We start from the raw sequence: 24,276 nt of genomic DNA, 5'->3' as shown, positions 1-24,276 counted from the left end.
CTCTCCTTCAGAGGGTGTCCTGATTGTGTTCTTTCTTTATAAAAGAAAGTTACTTGAATACAGAAAAAGAGCTTTAGGCCCTCATTTATGGAGGCCAACCTAGCAGTTCTTTGCCAGAGGTGCACAACATAACCAGTTATGTCATTTAAAACAAACAAACCAAACAACCATAATGCCATTAGCAACCCTGAAAAGTAACTCCTTAATATAATCTAAAATGATCAGATATCCTCAATTGTCACCAAAATTTCTTCTTACAGCCTATTTGTTTGCATCAGGATTCAAACAAGATATATGTACATAATGCATTTGATTGATATCTCAACTCTTCATCTATGATAGTTCCCTCTTTTAAAAATGCCATTTATTTAAGTGTAGTTGATGTACAATATTATATAAGTTACAGGTGTACAACACAGTGATTTCACAATTTTTAAAGGTTATATTTCCACATATAGTTATTACAAAATATTAGCTATTGTCCCTGTGTTATACAATATACACAGCTTATTTTCTACATAGCTCATACCTCTTAATCCCCTAGCCCTATACAGCCCTTCCCCTTCCCTCTCCCTAGTGATAACTTCTAGTTTGTTCTATCTGTGAGTCTATTTCTTTTTTGCTATATCCACTAGTTTGCTGTATTTTTTTTAAAAATGCCACTTATTTATTGATACAATAACTTGTCCTGTAGAATTTCTCATATTCAGAAATTGGTTCACTGCTACCTCACGGTCAATCAATGTGCTCCTCTATCCTCACAGATCTATGGTTCTATTAGTTATGGGTTCAATTTTTATTTGATGGGGGGAAATTTTTGTAGACCGCACTGTGTACTTTTCTATTATCATATTCGTTGTAAGGCACCTAATTCCAGGTTGCTACCATGTTGCTCTGATATGCACTCCCAAGCAATTGGCCTAGGCTCCTGAAGCCAGAAGTCTCTCCAGCCCTCATAGTTTGGATTCAAAACTGGAGTTCTTCTTAACATACATGTATAAAAAGCTCTGCTTTGTAAAAATTGTGAATCACGATGTTGTACACCTGAAACTTACGTAATATTGTAAATCAATGACTCCCCAATTTAAAAAAAAAAAAAGCTTTGCTTCGGTTTCTTTTGTAGAGGGGGGTTTATTGGGAAAATAAGTGTTTTTGATACCACAAAAGCTTTGAAGACATTTAGACCTCATCCAGTTCCCCCAATTTACAGATGAAGAAACATAGGCACAGAAAAAGTATTAGGTTTGCTAGTGTCCACAATGCTGGACACAAGCAGAATCAGAAGTGGAATGAACACTCCTAATAATACTGACCATTTGTTATAAATTTTTAAAATAGTAATCATTAAATACTAGCACTTATTAGATGCTCTGTACCTGGTATTATCCTAAGGGCTTTATAAACATTACCTACTTTGATTCTCACAACCCTATGAAATAGTTACTACCATTATTCTCATTTTGAGGATGAAGGAACAATGGCTCAGAGAGGCTAAGTAATTTACCCAAGACTGCACAGCAAGTTAAAAGCAAAGCTAGAACCCTAAATTACAGACTATTTAATTCCAGGGCAGAGCTCTTACTTCCACCCAGTCCATTTCAAGTGGTGGGGAAGGAAGAAGCCAGGATATGAAGTAGCTCTGACGCTGAGATCTCCACGCAGTGAAGACTGATACCCCATATCCACACTGATCTCCTACCGAGTACAACTTTACAACGGAAGGTGGGGGAGGGGAGTGCCCGGGAAAGGGCCGGAACCCAGGAAGGAAACTGAGACAGAGAGTGGAGGTTTACCTGGGGCCAGCTCAGTGAGACAGAAGATCCCTGGGGTTGCCATGGGTTAGCTGGAATTACATTTTTATTTTATGCCATCAGTTAGCTGCACTTCAAAGGGACACAGAAAAAAATGATGCCCAGAACATAAATTTTCAAATCTCAGACCCTACCCCTGACTTTCCTTTAAAGAGAAATGAAGGAAAAGATTACAGTCCTGGTTAGTCTTCTTAGTACACAAAGTTAGAGGTGTCACACAACCAATCGGCTGATTCCCCTCTAGGGTTGGTAGAAGCTTGTAGGGATGATACATTCTCAAGTACCAATCTACAGCATGTACACTAGCCACAGCCAACGTTTAGTTCAGTTAGACTGGCCTCTCCCCACAGCCCTGAGAGCACACGTACACTCTGCCAAAAGGTAATCTTTACGAAAGTTAAAATAAATTAAAACTTATTTTTAAACATTCTTCGTAACACATTGTGAAGTAAAAATAGCCAATTCTTTGAGTCATCAACCCATAATATTATCCATACTACGCCCTTCTTGTCTGTGGATAAGGAAGAGTCCATTTTTAGGGACATAGATCCCATATATTTCATGAAGTATGGATACAATACCAGAAAAGGAAAGTACTGCATTCACCAACCCCCTCATTTTATAGGTGGAGAAAACGAAAACCCAGAAAAAGTCCCAGAAATTCCCATCGTTTCAGTCTTCCAGACATAGTATAACAGTGAACACATACCAGGCACTGGGCTAAATACTTTACACATATTATCACAGTGAATGCTCATTCAGCCCAATGAGGCAGATAAAACATAATTTCTATTATACAAATGGGGAGGCCAAGGCACAGAATGGTAAAGTATCTTGCCCAAGGAGACACAGCTCTACCGCTACCACAGAGCTGTGGTGGCGGTAGAGCTACCATGCAGTTTTGACCCCAGAACCTCTGCTATATATCATTTCTTCTTTTAACTAAGACATCTTGCCTCTCTCATACTTCAGAGTTGTGCCTAGAATAAAGAAACATTTTTAAGCATTTTCAAAATGTTCCAGGGGAGGGAAATAAAAAACCAAAATGCAATTCCAAGACTTAAAACTACTAAAACACACAAGCTTAAACCAGAAGAGAGACCCCCCCCACAAGAAAGGGGAGATATCACAAAACATCTTTTATTACTATTTACTGCATGTGTCCCTTAAAGAACTAAAATACTGGCATCTGAGCCAAAAGGAGAGCTAAAAATAGGCATCTGGCAAGCTTTGGAAAGCTTTTAGCTTGCTTATGAGGCACCAAAAACATATGCATCACAGAACACAAAATTTCCCAAGACCACACTGCCACTCCACTGGTGTCACATTTAAACTTGTCCAAGCTGCAAATAAAATCAGGGCTGGAAAAGGGCCTTAGTGATCCACGCACTTCAAAAGAAAGGGCCACCATCTAACCTGACCACACAATTCTCTCGCAAAACCATCCAAGCCCTAACAACAGGCTTAAACAGGGAAGCTACTGGATTAATTCAGAGCTCTGTCAAAGACTATTGTAAATGTTCAAAACCAGTGAGTAGACATTTTCTTGCCTTAAGATTCCAGAAAAGGTGGGAGGCTATAGCTCATGCGGTAGAGCACATGCTTAGCATGAACAAGGTCCTGGGTTCAATCCCCAGTACCTCCTCTAAAAATAAATAAACCTAATTACCTCCTCCCCACAAAAAAGATAATTAACACAACTATAAACAAATAGAATAAAGAAAAAAAAACAAGATTCCAGAAAAACAAGGACAGAGTAAGTCTACCCGGTTTAGTCCTGCTTTGGGCACTTAAACAAGTTGGCTTATTCTACTCACAAGTAAAGGCCAGATGCCAGCCAAGCTGTCTTCTTCCCACGATCAATAACCTCAGTGACGCACCCTATCAAGGGCCCCTGGATTTGCACAAAATGCCAGCTCAGGCACCCAATACTACCTGATGTCATGGCTGATTTAAAACCCACAAGGCAGGTTCACCATTAGCTAAGCAGCAGCAGCAGCTACGGTGAGTAGCCCCATTTAAACTTCTGAGGAGTGTTCTCTCCTGGGGATGATTATACCCCTTAGAGTTTAAAGAGGGGGGTAGGACCAAAGAGTGTCTTAAAGTTGCTTTCCCTCCCTCTGTGGGTGGATCAGGAGGGATTTGCAAGAAAATGGAGGTTTCAGCACTGCCCTTTGCATAAGAGGGTTCTGGAAGGAAAAAGGGGGAAGGGGAGGAGGGCAAAAGGAAGAGAATATGGTTTGAGGTACTATTAGTAAACCCCAAATGTCCGCTCCTACAAATGAAGCAACCTTAAAAGAAATAAAAATTACAACACGCCATTTTCAGAATTGGCTGTTTCCCTAGGACTACGAGTGATTCTATTCTTTTGCATGTGAAAGCATTAAGCTCCCCTTTCAACTTTCCCCATTTTGATGGTTTAAGCCAGTCAGCTTCAATCAGCGACTACAGAAGGGGAGGAGTTTTGAAAATGCACTAGGGCTATAACCAAAGGCCATCATTCTAGCTCCAAGCGCGTTTATTAGTACCGGTCCACTACAATAGGGCCAAAGAATCGAGCCCCACGGTATCTCTACACGCCTGCAAAGGGAGGAGCGCCGGCGCAATTCCCACCAAAGCCGACGATCTGTTCTCGGTAAAGGGAAGCCGAGCCGGGGCTCCATCTTCTGCACCGCCGCTTTCTGCACAATGACACGGCTCTGCTGGGATTTCCTGCACGCCCACCTCCCCCAAGGGGCCAGGTCGAAATGGACCCAAAAGCCGAACAGGGAGAGGGAGGGCGCGGGGCGCGTCGGTCGGCGGTCACATGTCGCTCCCCGCGCGGGGAGGCACCACGTTGTCCCGGCTGCGGAGGAATGCCGGGAAAGGGGGACGCGCACTCACACCGGCGCGCACACACACACTCCCGGCCGCGACGCCCGCCAGCACCCGCCTTCCACCCCCAGCGCCGCGGCGGGCGCCGAACGCCGAGGCCGAGTGGCCACGAGCAGCCCGCGGGCCGGCGGAGCGGCGCATGGCACCCAACTGTCACCCGCCCGCCGGGCCCGGCCACTCCCTCCCCCGCCGCCACACGCCCCTCGCGTCGCCGCATGCCCCCTTAATCGCCTCACATTTTCCGCCAACCCCTTCACTGGATGCCCCGCACACTCGCCATCCGGCTCCCTCTCAAGGCGGAAGGTCCCCAGGATCAGGGAGGGAAAGCACCGAATTCAATGACACGTTGGGTTTCCTCTTCTCTCCATTCTCCCCGTAACCGACCCCTCAACCCGTCGCCAATGGTGATTCTACCGCTTACCACCACCTACTCGGGAACAAAACTTGTTAAGTTTTAAAACCTGAATCAGTACGGTCAGTATGAACTCATCGCCGGGCGCTTTGCTGCCCATGACATATGCTCATTAAACATTTACAACATGGGGACGATCACAACGCTACCAAAACGGGGAGCATGAGGCAGGGTGGTAGGGGGCTTCCCGAAGAAGGTTCAGGCTAGAAACCGTCTCTTACACCAACACGCGGTAAGGGGAGAGGGCCCTTTTCACCGAAACCAACGCCCACCCTCTCCCAGCGAGGTAGGCCCGGACCACGCCGTTGCCCACTAACCGCTGCGGCCCAGGCGGTAGCCGTGGCCTCCTGGCGACCAGGTCCTCCGGCAGGGACAGGTTCCCGAGTGCTTCGGGGGGCAGGGCACGGCGACCCGAATTAGGAGGCAAAAAAAAAAAAAAAAAATCCCGAGTCACCACGACCAGCGGCGGACCCCTGGGCTCTGGAGGCCGCTGGGGGAGGGGACGCCTATGTCCCCGGAAAAGGTCCCCGAACCCAGGATATCAAGCAGAGAGACCCACCTGGAGGAGACTGTCCGTTCACGGTGGCCAGGACGGGCGGCAGGGCGTTCTTAGTCCACGGGTTCACCTTGGGCGGAGGGGCCTCCACGAAGTCTCGGCGCCCGGCGCCCGGGGCTCCTCCGCCACCGCCCGGCTCGCCGCCGCCGCCGCCCTCCTCTCCGTCGCTGACGGCCAGGCCCTCGGCGCCGGGCGGCTGCGGCGGCGGCCGAGGGCTCTCGCGCTCCAGCTGCCCGGTGCCCTCCTTGTGTGGCTTGGCGCAGGACGGCCGAGGTCTCCGGGCGCCGCCGTCCTGCTCCCCCCCTCCGACGTCGTTCGCCCCGGGCTCGCCCTTGCCCTCAGGCGGCGGCGGCGGCGGCGGCGGCGGCGGCTTCTTCCTCACCAGCCCCCCGTGCTCTTCGGCCTGCAAGAGCGGAGCGCCCCCGGGCAGCAGCGGCTCCACCTGAGTGGCCATCTGCGCGCCCGCCCCCCCGGAGAAGCCGGGCGCGCCCGAGGCTGCCTCCCCCGCCTCGAACTTGGCTCTCAGAGCGCCCGCGACGCCTTCCTCCGGGGCGCTGGGCCCCAGTCCTTGCGGAGAAGGGTCGGGGTTCACGCTAGGCGCGGCCCCCCTCCCGGTCGGATGCAGCCGCCGTAGATCCAAGGCCCGCTGGCGGGGCGGGGGGGGGAGGAAGGCCCCCCACTCTGCGGTCCAGGCCTCCTCGGCGTGCGTCCCCCCCCCGCCCGTTCTTCACGAGGCGCCCCCACCCCGAGCCTGGCAGGCTTCTCGTCCCGTCCCTCCCTCCCCCCAGCCCCCGGGGCGGCCCGGGCTTCCCGGCTCGGGGGCTGCAGCAATATGGACGGACGGGGGAGAGGCGCGGCGAGCCGAGCTGACCACGCGATCCGCGGCAGGCGGCGGGCGGGCGCGCGCCTCGCGACGCAGCGGGCGAGGGGAGGGGACGGCGCAGCGGGGGCGCGCCCGCCAGGGCCGGCCCTGGGCGACGGTCGGGCGAAGGCGGCGGGAGGGCGCGCGCACGGCTTCGCGGCCCCGCCCTTTACCCCGCCCCTCGCCGCCGATTCCCCGACGCACCTCGGAGCCTGGGGGTGAGGGGTACTCAGACCCGACGGGGGCGAGCACGTGCCTGATGCAATTCGGGAGGGGGGGCGGTGAGCGGGGCCGGAGAGGTGGGGTGGTAAAGAGGGGGAAGTGCCTTAAAGGGCCAGCGCGTGAAAGCGGACGCAGGTGGAGCACATGGGAACGGGCCACGCGGCCGGCCGGGCCTGCTCGCGCTCTTTAGTTTGGGTGCGCCAGATTACGCTGGGAAGGAGCCATTAATGTCACCCTCGATTTACAGAATGATGGAGAGGGGTGCTGCCGGCTCTCGGGTGCCCCGTGGGCCTGGCCCCTCCAGGCCCCGCCTGGGTGACCTTGGGCGAGCCGCCCTCACCTCCGCGGACTGTGCTCGGCTCCTCCCAGCCCGCCCTGCCGGGACAGTGTCCCGAGTTGGATTTGACGCCCGGCCCGGAAGGCAGTCCTTTAACCCTTGGAGCCATCGGGCACCTAGGAAATGACCAGGGAATTACTAGCAGACCCCAACCCGGCCAAGCCCCGACACCAAGAATTTATGGACAGGAAATGTCTTTTTTGTCAAGTGGATTTCATTTTTTATAAAGATTGCTTGCGGCGGGGGTGGGGGAGGGTAGATAAACCAAGCCTGATTGGCACTCTGGAGATCTGAGATTTTATCCGGACCCTGCCCCTTACCAACTCTGCAGCAGTTGGGCCTCAGTTTCCCGATTGTAAAATGTGTAAGTGGTATACGGCAGCGGTTTCAAATTTTAGTGCAATTAAATATTTACCGACCTCTTACTATGGGGATTCTAGGAAGCAGAGTTTGGAAATAAAACCAGGCTAACAAGGTCCCTGTCCTGATGGAATTTACATTCTAAGGTGGAGAAAAAAGCAAATTAACTGATAAGCAAGTGCTCGTTTTGTATCTGAAGACAGTAATTACTACAGTAATAGGTTACACTAGATCCGCTATTTTAGTTTGTACGATGAGGGGAAACCTTGAATGCACATTCTGACGCATTTGGAATCAGGCATGTCTTGGACTGGACCCAGAAATCTGCATGTCTAACAAGACCCTTTGGGTGCTTGTGGCCCCACACTTCACTTGGCAAAGTCCTGGCCTCTGGCACATAACCAACTGGACAGAGGAGAAGGCTGATTGAAAAGCCTCTTGGAACTGCCCCAAGGGAAAAGGCCAGTTGTAGGGTTGTTGTAACCAGGACTACTGAAGAGAGGTGCTGGTGGCAACAGCTAGGCAATCTGATGTCTAGTCCCAACCCTTCCATAATTTGTAATGTGGCCTCCACACCCTGGCCAGCTCTCAGCACTTCGCTGGGACCCCTTTCCTAGTTGAAAAATGGGATAAATTATGCTTGACTTGCTCCTACCTTCTCAGCTCTTGTGAGGAGTCAAGTGATATGTCAGTCAAAGTGCTGTGTAAATTAGAGACTGAGGCTTCAAAAGAGGTACCAAGGGAAGTAATGATTAAACGATTAAATGGATCTCAATGAATTTAAGCAGGATTCTTCATAATTATATGTAACCTAATCAAAGGTAAACTATTGTGCATTGCCACTAGAATGCACTGTTTTTTATTTATTGATAAGTATTTCCTGAAGAGGATTCACATTAGACCCTCTCTGAACTTTTTAAGACAGGACACAATGGTCACTGTTGGTCATTCTTTTGTATATTCCTATAATTGGAGGCAGAGGGGAGAGGTGATCTCGTACAACTTTATGAGGGGACCAGGGCTCTGTATGGACAAGTAACTAGTTCATGCCACCTAGCACTCAGTCCAAGCTGAACAAGTATCACCAGGCCCTGTATGGAGACTGGAAGGGCACTAGGATCTGCATACCAGTGCAATGCCCCAGAGAGGGGCTCCTGAACATTCATGTGCCGTTTTACAGATGGGCAAACTGGGGCCAGAGAAGGTAAGAGACCGGCATGAGACTACATCTTAGACTGAGGCTGTTAGAGCTGGAAAAAGGAATCTTAATGATTACTCAATCCCCTTGCTTTTCAGGAGACTGAAGTTCAGAGAAGTTACTTACTTATTGTTTTTATTTGTTTGGGGGGGAGGTAATTAGGTGGGGGTTTTTTAACTATTTTAATTGGAGGTACTGGGGATTCAACCCAGAACCTCATGCACGTAAGGCATGCACTCTACCACTGAGCTATTACTCCCCCACCCCGAAAAGTTACTTAACCAAGGTTACATAGCTAGTCCATGGTAGAGTCAGCTCTCACACCTGAATCTCCTGATCCTAAATCCAGTAGCTTTTCCTACTGGAAATGATAGGATGGGGATTTGAATTCAGTTTTTTTTTTTAAATTCCTGCCCCATTATAGCATTCTATATGCATGTGTTCTAAATATTAATGATCGAACAGTTCAGAGTAGCTACTTTCATTAAGTAACTACTAAATATATGCTAGGTTCTATGAGAAATACGTGACATTCATTGTCTCCTTTAATCCTCACAATAACCCAATGACATAGGTATTATTTCCACAAATATCTATTGTGTCCATACTATGTGCCAGGCACTAGGCTAGGCCTTGGAGCTGTTATTATCTTCATTTACAAATGAAAGCAACTGAAGTTCAGAAAAAGAAAGTAAGGTGGGTGCCTGCAGTCCCAGGCAACAGCTGACTATCAGAGTGGGCTTCTTCCAGGCAGTGTAACTCACCAGGCCTGTTCTTACCCACCACACCACACTGTGAGGCCTGCCTCTCTTCCCTCGGCTGTCATATCCACAAGTATTTATGGAGAACTCATCAAATACATAGGACTGGGAAAGATACTAAAGCACTGAATCCTGTCTGCCCAAAAGATAAACTCTAACTGAGGGGACCAAGGAATTAAGTAATAGGTGATCTCCGGCCAAAAGAAAAGGTAAATAAGATTAGCTTTAGGCAGAAAGCAACAAGGAACAGACTAACTTGTGCTGTGTCCTGGGCTTCAACACATCACAGGCTTAAAACTCACAGACACACAGAGTGAGAAAATCAAACTTCAAAAATAAAAATAATAAAGTGGGTCCAGATACCAATTTGTAATTAATTATGTGCGTGTTTGCTCCGGGTGCTGGAAACTTCCTAAAGGAGACGGAGGAGGCCAGATGAGGGACAAGAGACAGGAGACCTGGTTTACAGCCTGGTCCCATCTCTGGCTCGGCTGAATGACTTGGGCAGCCTCCTGAGCCTTCCTGAGCTTCCATGTCTCCATTCTCAACACGGGAAGCATACCTGCCCATCAGGCTTATGGATGTGAAGAAAGATATAGTTTCCTTGAAACTCTTCTTTTGGGGAAGCATAGGTAAACAGAGGGTGGGTTTCATGACGTTATCTATGCCTGGTGGGAAGGAAAATTTAACACGTTTGGATATTCAATTTTATTCCTCTTTGAGTTTGATTTTTCAAAGGACTTTGTGTTTCTGGAAGAACTTGGACTGTATCACTAACCTGATACCAGGGGCTCCTGGGCTTAAGGCCTCTTTATACGGATGTGGAGGAGTAGTGGGGTTAGCAAGGGAGGGCCCTCAGCCACAGAAACTGTATGGTCTGGGGAGTGTGCTCCCAAACCCTGAAGACTCTTGGGCCTTCTGGCACATGCCAAGAAATTTATTTCAGTTCATGAGAGGAGACTCAGCCTAGATCTCCTCTTGTGAAGTAGAAGTGAACAGCAATTGTTTACTTAAGGGGGCTAAGGAGCACGGGAGGGTACTGGCCATTCCCTTAATACCTGGTTAACCCCCAGGGCAACCTTTTTTTGTAAGAATGATGGTCCCCATTTTACGGATGAAGAAGTAGACTTAGAAGCCACCCAATCCACCTGGCAAGCTTGGTGAAAGAAGAGGATGGGTTTGCAGTGAACAAGGTCTGACAGAGATGAGTTAGAGACAGGCACCACCTGTGGCCTCTTTTCACTGCATTCTACCTATACAGCCCCTTCCCTCCGCCCCACGACCCTCCCTGCACGTCCTCAAGTCATCCCCTGATGGGCTTCCCCACTAACTGTTCTCCCTGCCATGCAGCGTGCCCCCACCCTGCCTAACCCATTTCTCTGGGTCTTTGATGGACTTGGACAGGCCCTGCTTCTGCTTAAAAATCTCCAAACTCACATCCCTGCCTATACCGTTACTTCTAGCCCCACGCCCTACACTCCAGCGACAGTAGACCACTCCCTGTTTCTTTCATTTGACAAGCATTTATTAGATATCTACCATGTGTCAGCTACTGCCCAGGCCCTGGACACGGATTGGTGACCAAGACACACAGCTTCCATTCCTTCAGGAAGGTCCCCATCTAATGCCCTGTGGGCCTCGTGTTTTGCTGCCTCAGTCAGTTACTTCTCTCACTGTGACATAGCTGTTCATAGTGAGGTCCTCTGTGAATCCCAGCTCGACCATCTTGTGACTCTGGGCAAATATTTAACCTCTCTCTAAGCCTCAGTTTCCCCATCTGTAACTTGGAAATGATGATACTACTTTTCTCATAGAGCTTCAAGTGAGCCTTAAATGAGAAAATGTGTGTTAATTCCATAGCACAATGCCTGGCATGTAGTATGCGCTAAGTAAACATTACCTTTCATTACTTTCTTATTGCAGTAATGACATCCTATTTCCATTTGTCCAGAATTTTACCAGTCTTTCAAGGCTCAGCACAAAATGCCAACTTCTTCACAAAATTTTATTTAGTCTCCAGAACTGGAATAGATTTCTCCCTACTCTGAATTCCTAGTGGCAATTTCCCTAAAGCATACAATATTCTTTACTTTCTTTCTACCCTCATTTATGGTTATTTATGAATATGCCTTATCCTCCATCTAGATTATAATATGCTTCTTGAAGGCAAGGATTGTACCCCATTCTTCTTAGTGTCCCTTGTAGTAATCATCAGGGCTACCTCTACACAGTGTGTTTTCTGGACAAAGGAATGAATGAATGAATGCAGGATCACTTCTGATCACACCAGTGTTTTGGTAAATAGAACAATACTGTCAAACTTGTGGTTTCCAAGGGGGCGGGGGGTGGGAATGGGATTTCAAAAAGTAGAATAGATAAATAAGCTTATACTGTATAGCACAGGGAACTATATTCAATATCTTGTAGTAACTTATGGTGAAAGAGAATATGAAAGCGAATGTATGTATGTTCCTATATGACTGAAGTATTGTGCTGTACACCAGAAATTGACACAACATTGTAAACTGGCTATACATCAATAAATATATAGAGAGAGGGAGAGAGAAAGATAAAAGAAAAAGAAAACAAAACAAAACAGAACCCCACAGAAATTCCGTGACTTGCTCCAGGATGCTGGGGCAGGAGAATCAAGATCAGAAGCCAGGTCTCTCCCCTCCCATTCCAAACCCCTGCACATCACAGGTAACACATACAGCACACACTGAGAATGCAAAACTCCCACAGTTGAACTAAGGTAACCATGTTTAAACATTCCAGGGTCAAGAAACATCCAAGTTCACGGAGACAGGTGGAAATCAGCAGCCAAAATGAAGGCAGAAAGCAGTTTTCCCGGCAGCATGACCGTAAGTAGTCACAGGTACTGAGCTCCAGGACAGAATGGCCCTGACTTACGGACTGGAGTATAAACAAGAAAGGGCAAGACGTGTTTTCTGCCCCAGGGAACAAAACTCCATATACCAACACACTGTTCTCTTCACAGGCCAGTTGACTGTCCTTTACCTATGGCACAGAAAAATAGGGGAAAGGTTTTGGGGTCAAAGAGTTGGGTTCAGGTTCAGGTTTGCCCCTTCCTAGCTGTGTGACATCAAGCAAATTACTTCACTTCTCTGACCTTCAGTGTTTCCATCTAAAAAAATGATGAAAAGGGAAATATTTGCCTGATAAAATTCTGAGAATGTCAAATGAACCATTATTTGTGTAAGGGTTTTATAGTCCCAGATCTACCACCCACCAGCTCTGTAACCTTGGGCAAGTTCCCTCATCTCTCTCTGCCTCAGTTTTCTCATCTACAAAATGGATATAACAGCACCTACCTCTTAAGATTATTTTGAGAACTGAGTGAGTCAATACTTGTAAAGTGCTTAGAACAGTGCCTGACAAATGCTAAGTGCTGAATAAATGTCTGCTATAATTATAAAGAGTGTAGTAGTCATTGGCCTAGAGTCAAGGCAAACATTCTTCAAATCCCAGCAGAAAGCAGAGCCAGTGTTACCCTAAGGTACAGATAGGGAAATTAAGGCTCAGAAAAATTAGGTATTTATCTGGACTCATGCTGCTAGTTGGAGGCCACTCCAGGAGGTCTAAAGATTCCAAATGCAATGCCTTCCCCTCTGGATAATATCCTAGCTGTTGTGAGCTGTCAGCCCTCTGGCCAATTTCAGCCCACAGGCATGTTTTGTTTGGCCCACAGGATATTTTTTTCAAATTGAATTTAACTGTGATTAGATGGGCCCAGCACACACTAGTGAGCCTCAGGCCCCAGCCTCCTCAGGCCCCAGGTCTGTCACTCCCAGCTAACCACTCTCATTTAGATCCCTGCACAGGTGGATGCCATGCCTGTCACTGAACACCTGGTATAGACAAGTTCAAGAGACTAAAGGGGAGGCAGAGAGGAACACAGGCCAGAGGGATGGGGAAGAGGTAGTCAGGGAAGACTTCTTGGAGGTACCTGAGTTAGGACTGAAAACTGGAGAGTGGGAACTGTCTAGATTAAAAGGGAGGTGGGGAGAGTTGGGGAAGAGCAGATCAATTTGGCATTTGATGACCTTCAGGGATGTTTATGAGTTTCCCTGCCAAGACATCCCCTGCCAAGATTTCCCCAGGCCTCTTCCTCGGTTGAGAAGAGGAAAGAAATGAGTTGCCCTTTAGCTCTGATGAGGTCATGTGACCCAGGAAGTCCACAGTCAATACATATTGTCAGTGTTTGTTGATTGGATTACTGATCTGTGTCATTACCCCTGAAGACTCAGCACTGCACAAGGCACCTGGAGGGAGATGTGATCTCAGAAGGCAAAGTATGAATTATGGCCTGTCTAGCTGTAGCCATCTAGAACTGAATTTCTTCCCATCTGAGCAGTCTTGACAGCAGTTTCTAACATTTCACACTTCTACAGCAAAGAAGGTAAGTCCTGGTTGCAGGAATGAGCTGGAGAAAGGCTGTGGCAAACTAATGAAGCTGCCTGACTGCCTGTCCCAGTGGCAGTCACTGGATCAGAGAGGTTTGCCAATTCCCACGGGTCCTACAGCATTTGAGTCTCTGGATCTATGACACATGGTAGGAAGTGAGAACTTGAAGTAATGCGAGTGGCCTAATTACCTAATTGTGGGTAAAGGGCAGAGAGATCACTGAAGACAAGGAATAGCCAGCTGGGCTCATTTTGCACTGGTAGCACTGCCTGGCGTGTTTGCTGCAAGCCTCCAGGGTGACTTGGCTCCCAGGGAGCCCCTCAACTGGGAAAAGCAGGAAATGTTACCGCACATCTGGCACTCCCTTGCAAAAAACCTCCAATGGCTTCATAGTGCAATAAATATAAACTCCAGACCTTTCACCTCAGCCCACAAGACCCCATGTGCTCCAGACTCCATCCACCTCCGACCCCTCTCTGCTCCCCTCTCCTGCCCTGCCGTGTGCCAGCCCCTCAAACATGTAGAACTCGGGGCTCTAGAGCATAGAATTCCCACCGCCTGGAACACACCCCCCCAACATACACACACAAACAGCAAACATTTCTCATCCTTCAAGCTGCAGTATAAATGGCCCCTTCCTGGAGAGTCCTCCTTGGATCTACTTGGCTGAAGTACTCCATGTTCTTCACAGCACAGATCACAATCTCTGATTTTATGTGTTGACCTGCTTTTCGCCCATTTCCTCCACTAATGTGTAAACTGGGGCTTGTGGCTATTTTGTTCACCCTTGGTATTCCCAGCCCCAAGTACAGTGTTTGGCACAGTGACCCTTAATACTTTGCTGAATGAATGCTGTGTGACCTCTGGCAAGTTGCTTCCCCTCTCTGGGCCTCAGTAGCGCCACAGGTGAAAGGCAGTGGCTGAATGAGGGGCTGCTGAGAGCCCCTGGGGCTCTGACTGTGGTTCGGTGGCTAACATCTGGGCCTTGGGCCCAGGAGTGAGCCCGACGTGTTGCATCTCCACAGCACTGCACACAGGATACTGATTTAATCAGGCAGCAGACACCCTGTAATTTAGTGTTCTGCTGTCCCCTCCTCCCCAGTCCCTGGGCTGGAGACCATGCTGTCAGATTTTCAGGATGATCCACACACAGCCACCTGTTCTCCCAGCTCACTGATCCCAGTGCCCACGAGGATGGGCTGGTTGGCAGGCAGGACGGGCTGGGAGAGGATGTTCAATCTGGAAGCCTGGGAGCCAGGGGGACTTGTCAATGTCATGAAATGAAAGACTGGACTCTGTGAGAGTTTTCATGAAATCTTATACTCTGTGGTTAGAAGGGACCTTCCAGGATGCCTGACCCAACCCTCAGCCTTCAGCATATCTGTTCAGTGGTGATCACCATCACCGAGACTCCACTTGAAGTGCTCAGAATAGGGGCCTCACCCCCTCTCAGAGCTGCTCATCTTGTCAATGAATGGCTTTGTTTAGGAAGTTCTTTAATTAGCACCACAGTGAAATAGGAGGCAGTATAGCACAGGAGTGAAGGGCCAGGCCTCTGAGCCAGGTGGCCTGGGAGGAATCCCAGCTCCGCAACCTCCTTGCTGTGTGAGCTTGAGCAAGCCATGACCCCTCTCTGTGCCCCCATTTCCTCTTCTGTAAACAGAGAGAACCCTCATTGGGCTGCTGGGAGAATTACAAGTGTTAATACCTAGTGAGAAGGCAATAAATGTCTGCTACTATTAACTGCCGCTATGACTGTTCTTCTTGTTTTTATTGTTTTTAGTTCTTCAGGGACTCTGTTCTCTTGTTTGCAAAAGAGACAGTGGGGCCCAAAGACGCAGGGCTGGGCCACCAGAAGGTTGTGCTCGCTGGTGACTGTGAGAACATTCACTTCATCTTTCCAGGCCTCAGGATCCTCACCTGAGAAAAGGAGAGGACATAATCCCTGTCCTGCTTCCCACCATAGAACTGATGTATAGATCGAATGAGAAATGGACAAGAAAGCTTTGAAAAGTGAAAAATGCTGTCTAAATGTGAGGGATTCATCTTATGTTCTTGGAGAAGCCCTGATATCTTTAAGCAAAGCATATTCGCTTCCAAACAGCAAAACAGCTAAACTCAACCTATTTGGCAATGTGTTTTGGGTACTTGTCGTGAATTTGAAGCTAATCCCTTCAGAATCTTCTTTCATTAATGTACCAGAGCACACAAATTTGAGAAGGGTTTACTTACAAGCATTTGTTAACTTCCTACAGGATATAGGGCTTGCTTTGGCTGATTTCTGCCATCTTTGTTTATTGTTACAATTATTGATTATTTCTTCTGTGTCTCTTCTTCAGCAATTTGATTGGCAGGTGAGATACATTCACTTTGCAAATGTTAGCAGGACACAGGAGCTCTGCATAACTTCAGGAAGTCTCGCGTGACTTTTGTCTAATAGCTGTCAGGCCATGTGGACCTACAGCGGGAGGAGGCCCCTAGAGACAGCTTCCTCACTGTACAGATCAGAAACCAAGGCCTAGAGAGGCAAAGCCACCAGCCCAAAGTCACACAGCAGATTGATGCCAGAGGCTTGACTAGGTAACCAGGTCTCTTGACTCCAAACTCCATACTCTTTCCAATAGTTCTGTGGACCCCTGCAATTTCTCTAAATTAGCTGATTGTGTGTTAAGCTCTTGTAATTCATAGAGGTTTACGTTTGTCAAAACTTATTGAACTGTACACTTCCTAAGCCTGGCTAGGGCCTTGGCATTCCGTTTAAATTCCTTCTTCTAACTGGAACATTTGTGTTTTATCTGTAACACTGGCATTGAAATAAAGACCACACAGAAAAAAAACCAAAACCTACTGAACTGTACACTTAAAATCTGTATGGTATATTGTAGTAAATTTAACTCAATTTTTAAAAAAAGATAAAATGCTATGGCAGAGTCCTGTATCATGGGGGGGGTCAATGTCAAAGGTCAACATTGAGAGGAAAAATAACAGATAATATAAAGGGCTCATGAAAAGCCCTTAGGAAGAACTTAAGAGCCAGCACAGTCTCTCAGACAGGGTTTCTGCAAGCATTGTAACAGCCTGCTGTTTCTTCAGGGGGACCAGATTAGATGCTGTCTGGTGTGCAGGGATCAGGTTGTAGAAAAAAGAATGCATCTCTACAACAGGGTGATAATTCAGTGTGGTGAGATGCGTACATGCAAACAAACACTGCTAAGGGAATGGCAGCTTGTAAAATCTCACCTTAGACACACACACTCACACGCTCACACACACACTCACACACACGGGTGCATGGACCCCCTTGAGCAGGTTAGCCAAGGGCCTGAAGCCAGAGACCAAGATTTGAAGGCTCCTGGGGCCCAGTGTGAAAGTAAAATCAGGGGGATTTCAGGGCCTCAGATGGGGAGGGCTGCGGGGAAGGGGATGGAGTCTGGCTGGAAAGCTAGAACAATGGAGAACACCTCATTTAAGAGGAGAGGGCAGGGGTAGGGAACTGAGGAAGGAGGAGGAGATTGAAAGCTTGGAGGAGATCAGAGAGCGAGGCATTGGGAGGCAGCTTGGTTTCTGAGAAGGAGAAAGAAGTATGAAGCCCTGACTGGCTGCAGCCTCACAAAACTAGTAACTGTCCTTCGATAAGTAAACGCCCTAAAATTTGGAGAGATGGAGGTGGGAGAGGCTAATCCACAAAACTGAACACATTTACTGAGATTAAATTTAATACATTTCAGAACAGTTTGTTAGTCGTTTACATATAAAAAGGAAGACTCCACACTTCTCAGTATCAAAAGGGTCTCCTCTTTTGAAGAATTGGAACATTCCCCCTAGAAGCGTGTTAAAACAATGCCCTTGTTCACCTCATACTCATTAGGATGGCTACTATCAAAAAAGGGAATGAAAATAACAACTGCTGGAGACAATGCGGAGAAATCAGATCCCTTGTACACTGCTGATGAGAATGTAAAATGATGCAACCACTATGGAAAACAGTATGTAGCTGCCTCAAAAAATTATCCAGCAATGATCCAGCAATCCCACTCTTGGGTATATATTCAACAGGATGGAAAGCAGGGTCTTGAAGAGGTATTTGTACATCCATAATCATAGCAGCATCATTTATAATAGCCAAGAGGCAGAAACAACCCAAATGCACATCAGTGGAGGAATGAATAAACAAATGTGGCCCATATAGACAATAGAATATTATTCAGCTTTAAAAAGGAAGGAAACTCTGCCACATGCTACAGCGTGAGGACATCATGCTAAATGAAATAAGCCAATCACTAATCACTAAAGATACTGTATGATTCCACTTCTGTGGGACATCTAAAGTAGTCAAATTCATAGAAACAAAGTAGAATGGTGGTTGCCACAGGCTAGGGGAAGGGAGAAAAGGGTGCAGAGTTTCAGAATTGCAAGGTGAAAAAGATCTGGAGATCTGCTTTACAACAACATGAATAAACTTAACATTACTGAGCTGTACAATTTAAAATGCAAAATTTTATGTTAGGTGTCTTTTATCACAATAAAAAAAAGAACAAACAAATAAACAAAAACCCAATACATTTTCCTGTAGAGCTTCCTTTACTCACTGAAAAACAGCTGGCTATAAAACAAAAACAAAAACAAACAAACAAAAAGCTTGTTCAGTGTGATACTATTTGTGTCAAATGTCCTATCTTGTTCTAATATATGCACATCATCATCATTGGGATGACGCCAAAAGTAAACAGTAGTTATTTCTGGGTTCTGATTTTGTTAATCTGCCAATCTGTATTTTCTAACTTTTTTTAACAGAGCATTTTTTTAACAGAGCATTTTGTGACTTATTGAAACAACAACAACAAAAACTTCACCCCATTCCAGCCTCTGTCTTTGATGTCCACAAAATTTACAGACATTGAATCTGTATTTTTGAGTTTTATTTTATATATAATTAGAAATCACTGTTAATAACTAATTTTAAGGGGGAGGGTATAGCTCAGCAGTAGAGCGTGTGCTTAGCATCCACAAGGTCCTGGATTCAATCTCCAGTACTTCCATTAAGGTAAATAAATTAATAAATAAAAGTCCATTTACTGCCCCCCCAAAAAACCCATAAATAAATAATTTAAAAATAATAATTAATTTTAAGATAATAATATTAATAGTAATATTTCCTATGTAGGGCAAGCTTAACCTGTGCCAGATACTTGTCCTTTCCATGAATTATCTCATACCATAACCCTCTGAAGTAGGGACTGTTATTAAACCCATTTTGCAGATGAGAAAACAGGTTATGTAACTGGTACAAACTCATTTATAAATGTCAAAGCTATGTTCAAACCCACAGCAGTCTGATTCCAGAGTCTGTGTTACTGGAAGCCTGACTATTTGGCTAGACCTGCATGATGTACTCACCTGTCATCCTGTTCATGGGTCCCTTCATCAGCCACAAACATAATTTATGTGTTACTTAAATTGTTCACACAACATCCCTACCATTCTCCCAATGGTTGTAGGGTATTTGTTTCAAGGATAAGACAAAGGTCAACCCCTCCAGAAATCCCAAGCCATGTAACATTCCAGGTGAGTCCAGACAGAGCTGATGAATGAGTCAGTCTTGAGTGGTCTGGGACCCTGGTACTGTACCTGGACATTCCCCTTCTTCATCCATATACTGACCCCACAGCCCATATATACTGACTACAACCAGTCCGGACACACACTCACTTCCCAGGACCAAATTCAACCCAAGGGGAGGGCGATGTGCAGAAGGAAATTACAATATGGCAATTGTAATATGATTTATCTCAAAAGAATGATTACAATTATGTAATTAACACTTTGTATTCAGACATTTCCCTCTCCAAGGATCTCTGACAGTCTTATGGATTATTTAAATATATATCACATAGATTTCTGGAGACAAGGCTATAGTTTTAGAAGATAATTAAAATTCCTTCCCCTTTGGAATTAAGAGAATTGCCTATTGGATGAATAGAATGCCCACCAGACATACGAATATATCTAAACCTGGCAACTCTGAACACAGGGCGGGAAAGGATCCTGAAGAGCAACTTGTCCAGGAAAGATAAGTAAATTTCTAATAAACACAATACCAATCTTGAACCCCCTGCTCATGGCAGAAATTATTAACCAATCATAGCACTCGATCACTAAGCCTGGCCTTGCCCTCAGCATCTTTCTCAACACAGCACTCTCAGCAGCCACCACCACCTATTTGCCATCCTGGAAATGAGTCCACTCTCATCCCTCCAACAGGGAACAGTTCCCTTCAGAGGGAACTGAAGTTCAGAGAAGTAGATTAATTTGTTCAAAGTTCCATAACTGGTAATGCAAAGCTGAGGTTTCCAAATGTTTGCTTTCTTCTTAATCTCCACCCCTGATTCTTTGCTCTGTTCAAAATATACTTGGTGGATTATAGGTTTTGTACCAGATTCCTCTTACTTGAATGAGCTGTTTAGAATGTCTCTACCGATGCTCTGCTGAATGACAATGGGCCTATTGCTGAAAGTCTTTCAGGATCAAGTGCTTTTATGTTGAAAATAGAGATAGTAACCTGGGTTCATATCCCTGCCTCTCTTACTGGCAAACTGGGATACTCTTTTGAGAAATGTGAGCTGCTGATGAAATTTCTGTGACTGTAGGGAAAGGATGAGAATATCTACTCTGGGTCCTCTCTAGGCTTCTCTGTGTTCCTGCTGAAATGTGATTTTGCTCTGGAAAGTGTAAAAATGAAGTAAGACATTGGCTGGCTGTGGTGATCTGGGTATGCTACTTGGAAGGAGGTGGCACTTGAGCAAGACTTTGTAAATCAAAAGGATTAAATGTTTCTTATGACTATAAAAGAATATGTGGTCACTACACAACTAATGGGGAAGATAGTATGTCAAGAGGAAAAAAATCACCCCTACTTTCTTTATAAACCATGACAAAATTTTGTTTTATTTTTCTCTTCTAATGTCTTTTTACTCCATACACTGGTATTTGGGTTTTTTTCTCTCCTTTCACATATGGCTGTTAATCTATGTATACCATTTTATATTTTGATTGTTTTTTAAGATTTAATACACTGAGAGTGCTCTAAAGTCCAATAATTCTACTCCTAAGAAAAACCAATAGAAATGCATACATACATATGTTCACCAAAAGGCACGTGCAAGCAACACTTTTTATTAGAGACCCCAACTAGAAACAACTTGAACATCCTTCAATAGAACAGATAAATCAACTACAATATATTCACAAAATTGAAAACTACACAGTGATGAAAATAAACTATAGCTACACACAGTAATGTGGATGAATCTCACAAATATAATGTTGAGCTAAAGAAGCCACAGAAGAGAACACACCATAGACCTATTAACATAAAGTGCAAAACCAGGCAAAGCTCACCATGGTATAAGAAGTGAGAACAGTGCTTAACCTTCGGGGACATGGCTAGTGACAGAGCGGGAGGCAACCAATTGCAGATTACAAAGGATAAGCACTTGGTGAAAATGTATCAAGCTGTACATTTATGACTCATGTAGTTTTCTACATATGTGCTGTAAGTCAATATAACATTAATTATATAGTTGCAGGAAAATACATTATCAAGCAGAGAGGGCCAAGAATGTCACTTTGGACCGAGGAAACAGCACACACAAAGAAACACTCAAGAGTGGGAACTGGAAAACAATCCAGATTGCTTGCAACATTGATATTACAACAGTTTGCAAAAACAGACTATCCCAAAACCTAGGGTTTAAAAACAACCACATTTATATGCCTAAAATTCTGCCAGTTGGCAATTTGGGCTGGGCTCCGCTAGACAGCGCTGCTAGTCCATCTGGGTTGCTCACACAGACGTAGTCACAGAGGTTGACTGGGGCTGGATAGGCCAAGATGGTCTGCACTGTTTACCCTTTTTGTCTGCTCTAGGAAAATGGATCTGGGCCTTTTCAACATCTTTTTCTTTTGCTGGGGGCAGGATTATCAATTTTGTCAGCAGAGGGAGTTGGAGGGACATTAAAGTAAAAAAGGGTTTTAGCTTCCTGGTTTCAGTGGGCGGGCTCACCAGGCGCCTGCACTCTCCCATGCCCAGCTCCTGTAAAGGATGGCTTCTCCAGCATCAGGGTCCAGTGCCCAGCAGCCAGCAGCTGACCCAGGAATTCCTATCAAATGCTTTTGTAGCAAAGTGTCTCTGGTGAGACATTTCTGTGAGTGGCTTTGAGAGGGTACATTTCCAGCAACTTTCAGATCAACCAAATCCACTGACCTGGCATGGTACCACAGTGACTTCTCTGCCATTCACTGGGCACTAGCCATGTCCTTTCCAATAGGATCTGGATTTCAGCCCTGGATGGCAGGAGTTAGGGGAAGGGGGCTTTTCCTCAGGTGCCCTATCTCAGCCCTAGGGATAGTGGCTGCTCCTTATATCTGATATTCCTATATTTTTTAGAGTTCTCTTTACTTCTTATTTGTTGGTCCCTTGTTACTTCAACCCCCATTATAATGAATAATTATTTATATTAAAGTTTCTCCGTCCAAAGTACTGAGTAGGTTTGCTGTCTTGGTTGGCCACAGACAGATCTATGCCTCACTCATCTCTCTGGTGGTTGATGCTGGCTCCTGGCTGTGCCATTCTCCCCACATCAGCAGGACAGGCTCAAGTTTGTCTGTTTTTTTTTTTTTATGTGGCAGCTGGATTCCAAAAGGATGAATGCTAAAAATGCAAGACCTCTTGAGGTCAAGGCCCATAATATCACTTCAACTTTTATCTATTAGTCAAAGTGAATAAATGGATAACAGTTTGTAAATTGCTTTCAATTTCATAATTTTAAACTATAGGCAGAAAAGAATTACCTTTCCGTAGTCCTAGATATTGGGCCCAGAGAAGACTTGCCTTGACTAAGGTCCACTAAGAAGTCACTGGCCTTGAATCCAGAACCAGAACAGTGCCTTTCCCCACTCTGCCAGATTGCACTGTAAGATAAAGGTCAAGAGCCTCGTGGGCTTGGGTGTCACGTAGACCTGAGTTTAAATCCCAGTTCTGCCACTTACCAACCGTGTGGCCTTGGGAATTTTCCATGAACTTTTGCAGCTTTAGACCCTTCGCCTGGTAAAGTGGAGATTATAACAGGAGATACCCGAGATAGTGCTATAGAGAAGATTAAAGTGAGCCCATGTGTATAAAGTACTTGGCAGAACCTCTGGATCTGTAAAGAGGAGTTATTGTTTAAGGGAGGTTCAGCATGGTGAACAAGGTGCCTTATTTCTGTGAGTTTCAGAGGTAGTGCAGCAACCAATGATGCAACATCACCTTTCCCTCCCTGGGGCCTGGGGGCTCTACTGGAGGGTCATGGTTCTCTTCATGCAAAATACCCACTCCAAGTCCTGCCGGTAATCTCACACCCTTGAAGGCAAGGGTGCAGGTATCTATCTCCTAAGGGTCTTCAGGACCCTACTGCCTGCTTCCCTCCTGCTGAAGGCCACCCTGAAGCCTGGCAGTCTGGAGTGATGTCAGGGGAGCAGGGCTGAAAGACCCAGCTCTTTCTCTGCCATTACTCCTGGAGACAAATCCATATGACGAGTAGTTAAGAGCACAGAATCCAGAGGAAGACAGACTCGGGCTCACATTGTCGCCCCACCACTTCCTAGTTGTGGGATATTGGCTCAGTCCCTTAATTTCCTTGACTCTGTTTCCTCATCTGTATAATGGAGTTGATAAAATAATATCTACTTAAAGAACTGTTTGAAAGGTTACATGAAACATAATAAACAGTACCTCTTATTTTTTCTCCTATTATTTTTTTCCTGCAGAACACACAAGTCAACATACAAGAAACAGTAGAGCTAGAACCAGAACCTGTGTCTTCAGACTCTCCCTTTCCCCACTTCTGCCAACACCACCCCTAAAGTATTCGTGCCTTGGGGTCAAGGCAGTGCTTCCCAGCTGTTCCCATGACAGCACATGCCAACATCTGGACGCCCTCTGGGTGAACATAATGAGACTGTTTGAGGCGTACAGGTGACTGTCCTGTCAGAGCTGGGGGCTCTGGCTACCCTGGGCTCCACCTGAGACCTGCAGCCTCTATATCTCACCATACTTATAACCTGTCACTCACTGTCCCCCAGCTGGAGACCTTTGGGTTAAGGTACTGAGAACCCCTGGTAAGAGCCAGCATTGCATTGCTCAGAAGTGACACATTAATCCATTTTTGGTAAATCAGTCCTTGGCCAGTTACTCAGTTTCCTGGTGGGAGTCCAGAGGCCAGAGCCCAGGACATGGAACCTGGGAGGAAAATCAGATGTCAGCGCCAGTCCAGGCTCTGCCTCAAATTCGTGTGACCTTGGGCAAGCCATTCCCCTTTCCTGGGCTGTACCTTTTTGTTTGAAGCAGAACGCAGTTAGAGGAAACATCCACACGGTCCCTTCTAGCTCTGACATTCTAAGAATCAGGGATTCTAT

The 24,276-nt window shown here is 46.2% G+C and overlaps 1 protein-coding gene and 1 non-coding gene across 5 annotated transcripts in view; both read right to left on the bottom strand.

Annotated features, from left to right (window-relative positions):
* The window catches only part of LARP1 (La ribonucleoprotein 1, translational regulator), a 90,984-nt gene that overhangs the window by 44,962 nt on the left and 21,746 nt on the right, over positions 1–24,276 (bottom strand). Inside the window, exon 1 of one of the 4 annotated variants that reach the window (XM_074360975.1) lies at positions 5,657–6,565. The exons of 2 other annotated variants lie outside the window; for them this stretch is intronic. In XM_074360975.1, the coding sequence (XP_074217076.1) occupies positions 5,657–6,107 (451 nt within the window). In that variant the 5' untranslated portion in view covers positions 6,108–6,565. Of the gene's footprint in view, positions 1–5,414; positions 5,436–5,656; positions 6,566–24,276 lie in introns of those variants that run through there. One more of the 4 variants, XM_074360979.1, reaches the window with a different exon arrangement.
* TRNAV-UAC (transfer RNA valine (anticodon UAC)) lies at positions 8,820–8,892 on the bottom strand. Its single transcript has one exon. It is a non-coding gene; the product is annotated as a tRNA-Val (tRNA).

Source organism: Camelus bactrianus, chromosome 3 (assembly GCF_048773025.1).
Source record: "Camelus bactrianus isolate YW-2024 breed Bactrian camel chromosome 3, ASM4877302v1, whole genome shotgun sequence".
Classification (NCBI taxonomy): Eukaryota; Metazoa; Chordata; class Mammalia; order Artiodactyla; family Camelidae; genus Camelus; species Camelus bactrianus.
Note: the sequence above shows the minus strand (reverse complement) of the source record. Positions and strands in the feature narration are given on the sequence as shown.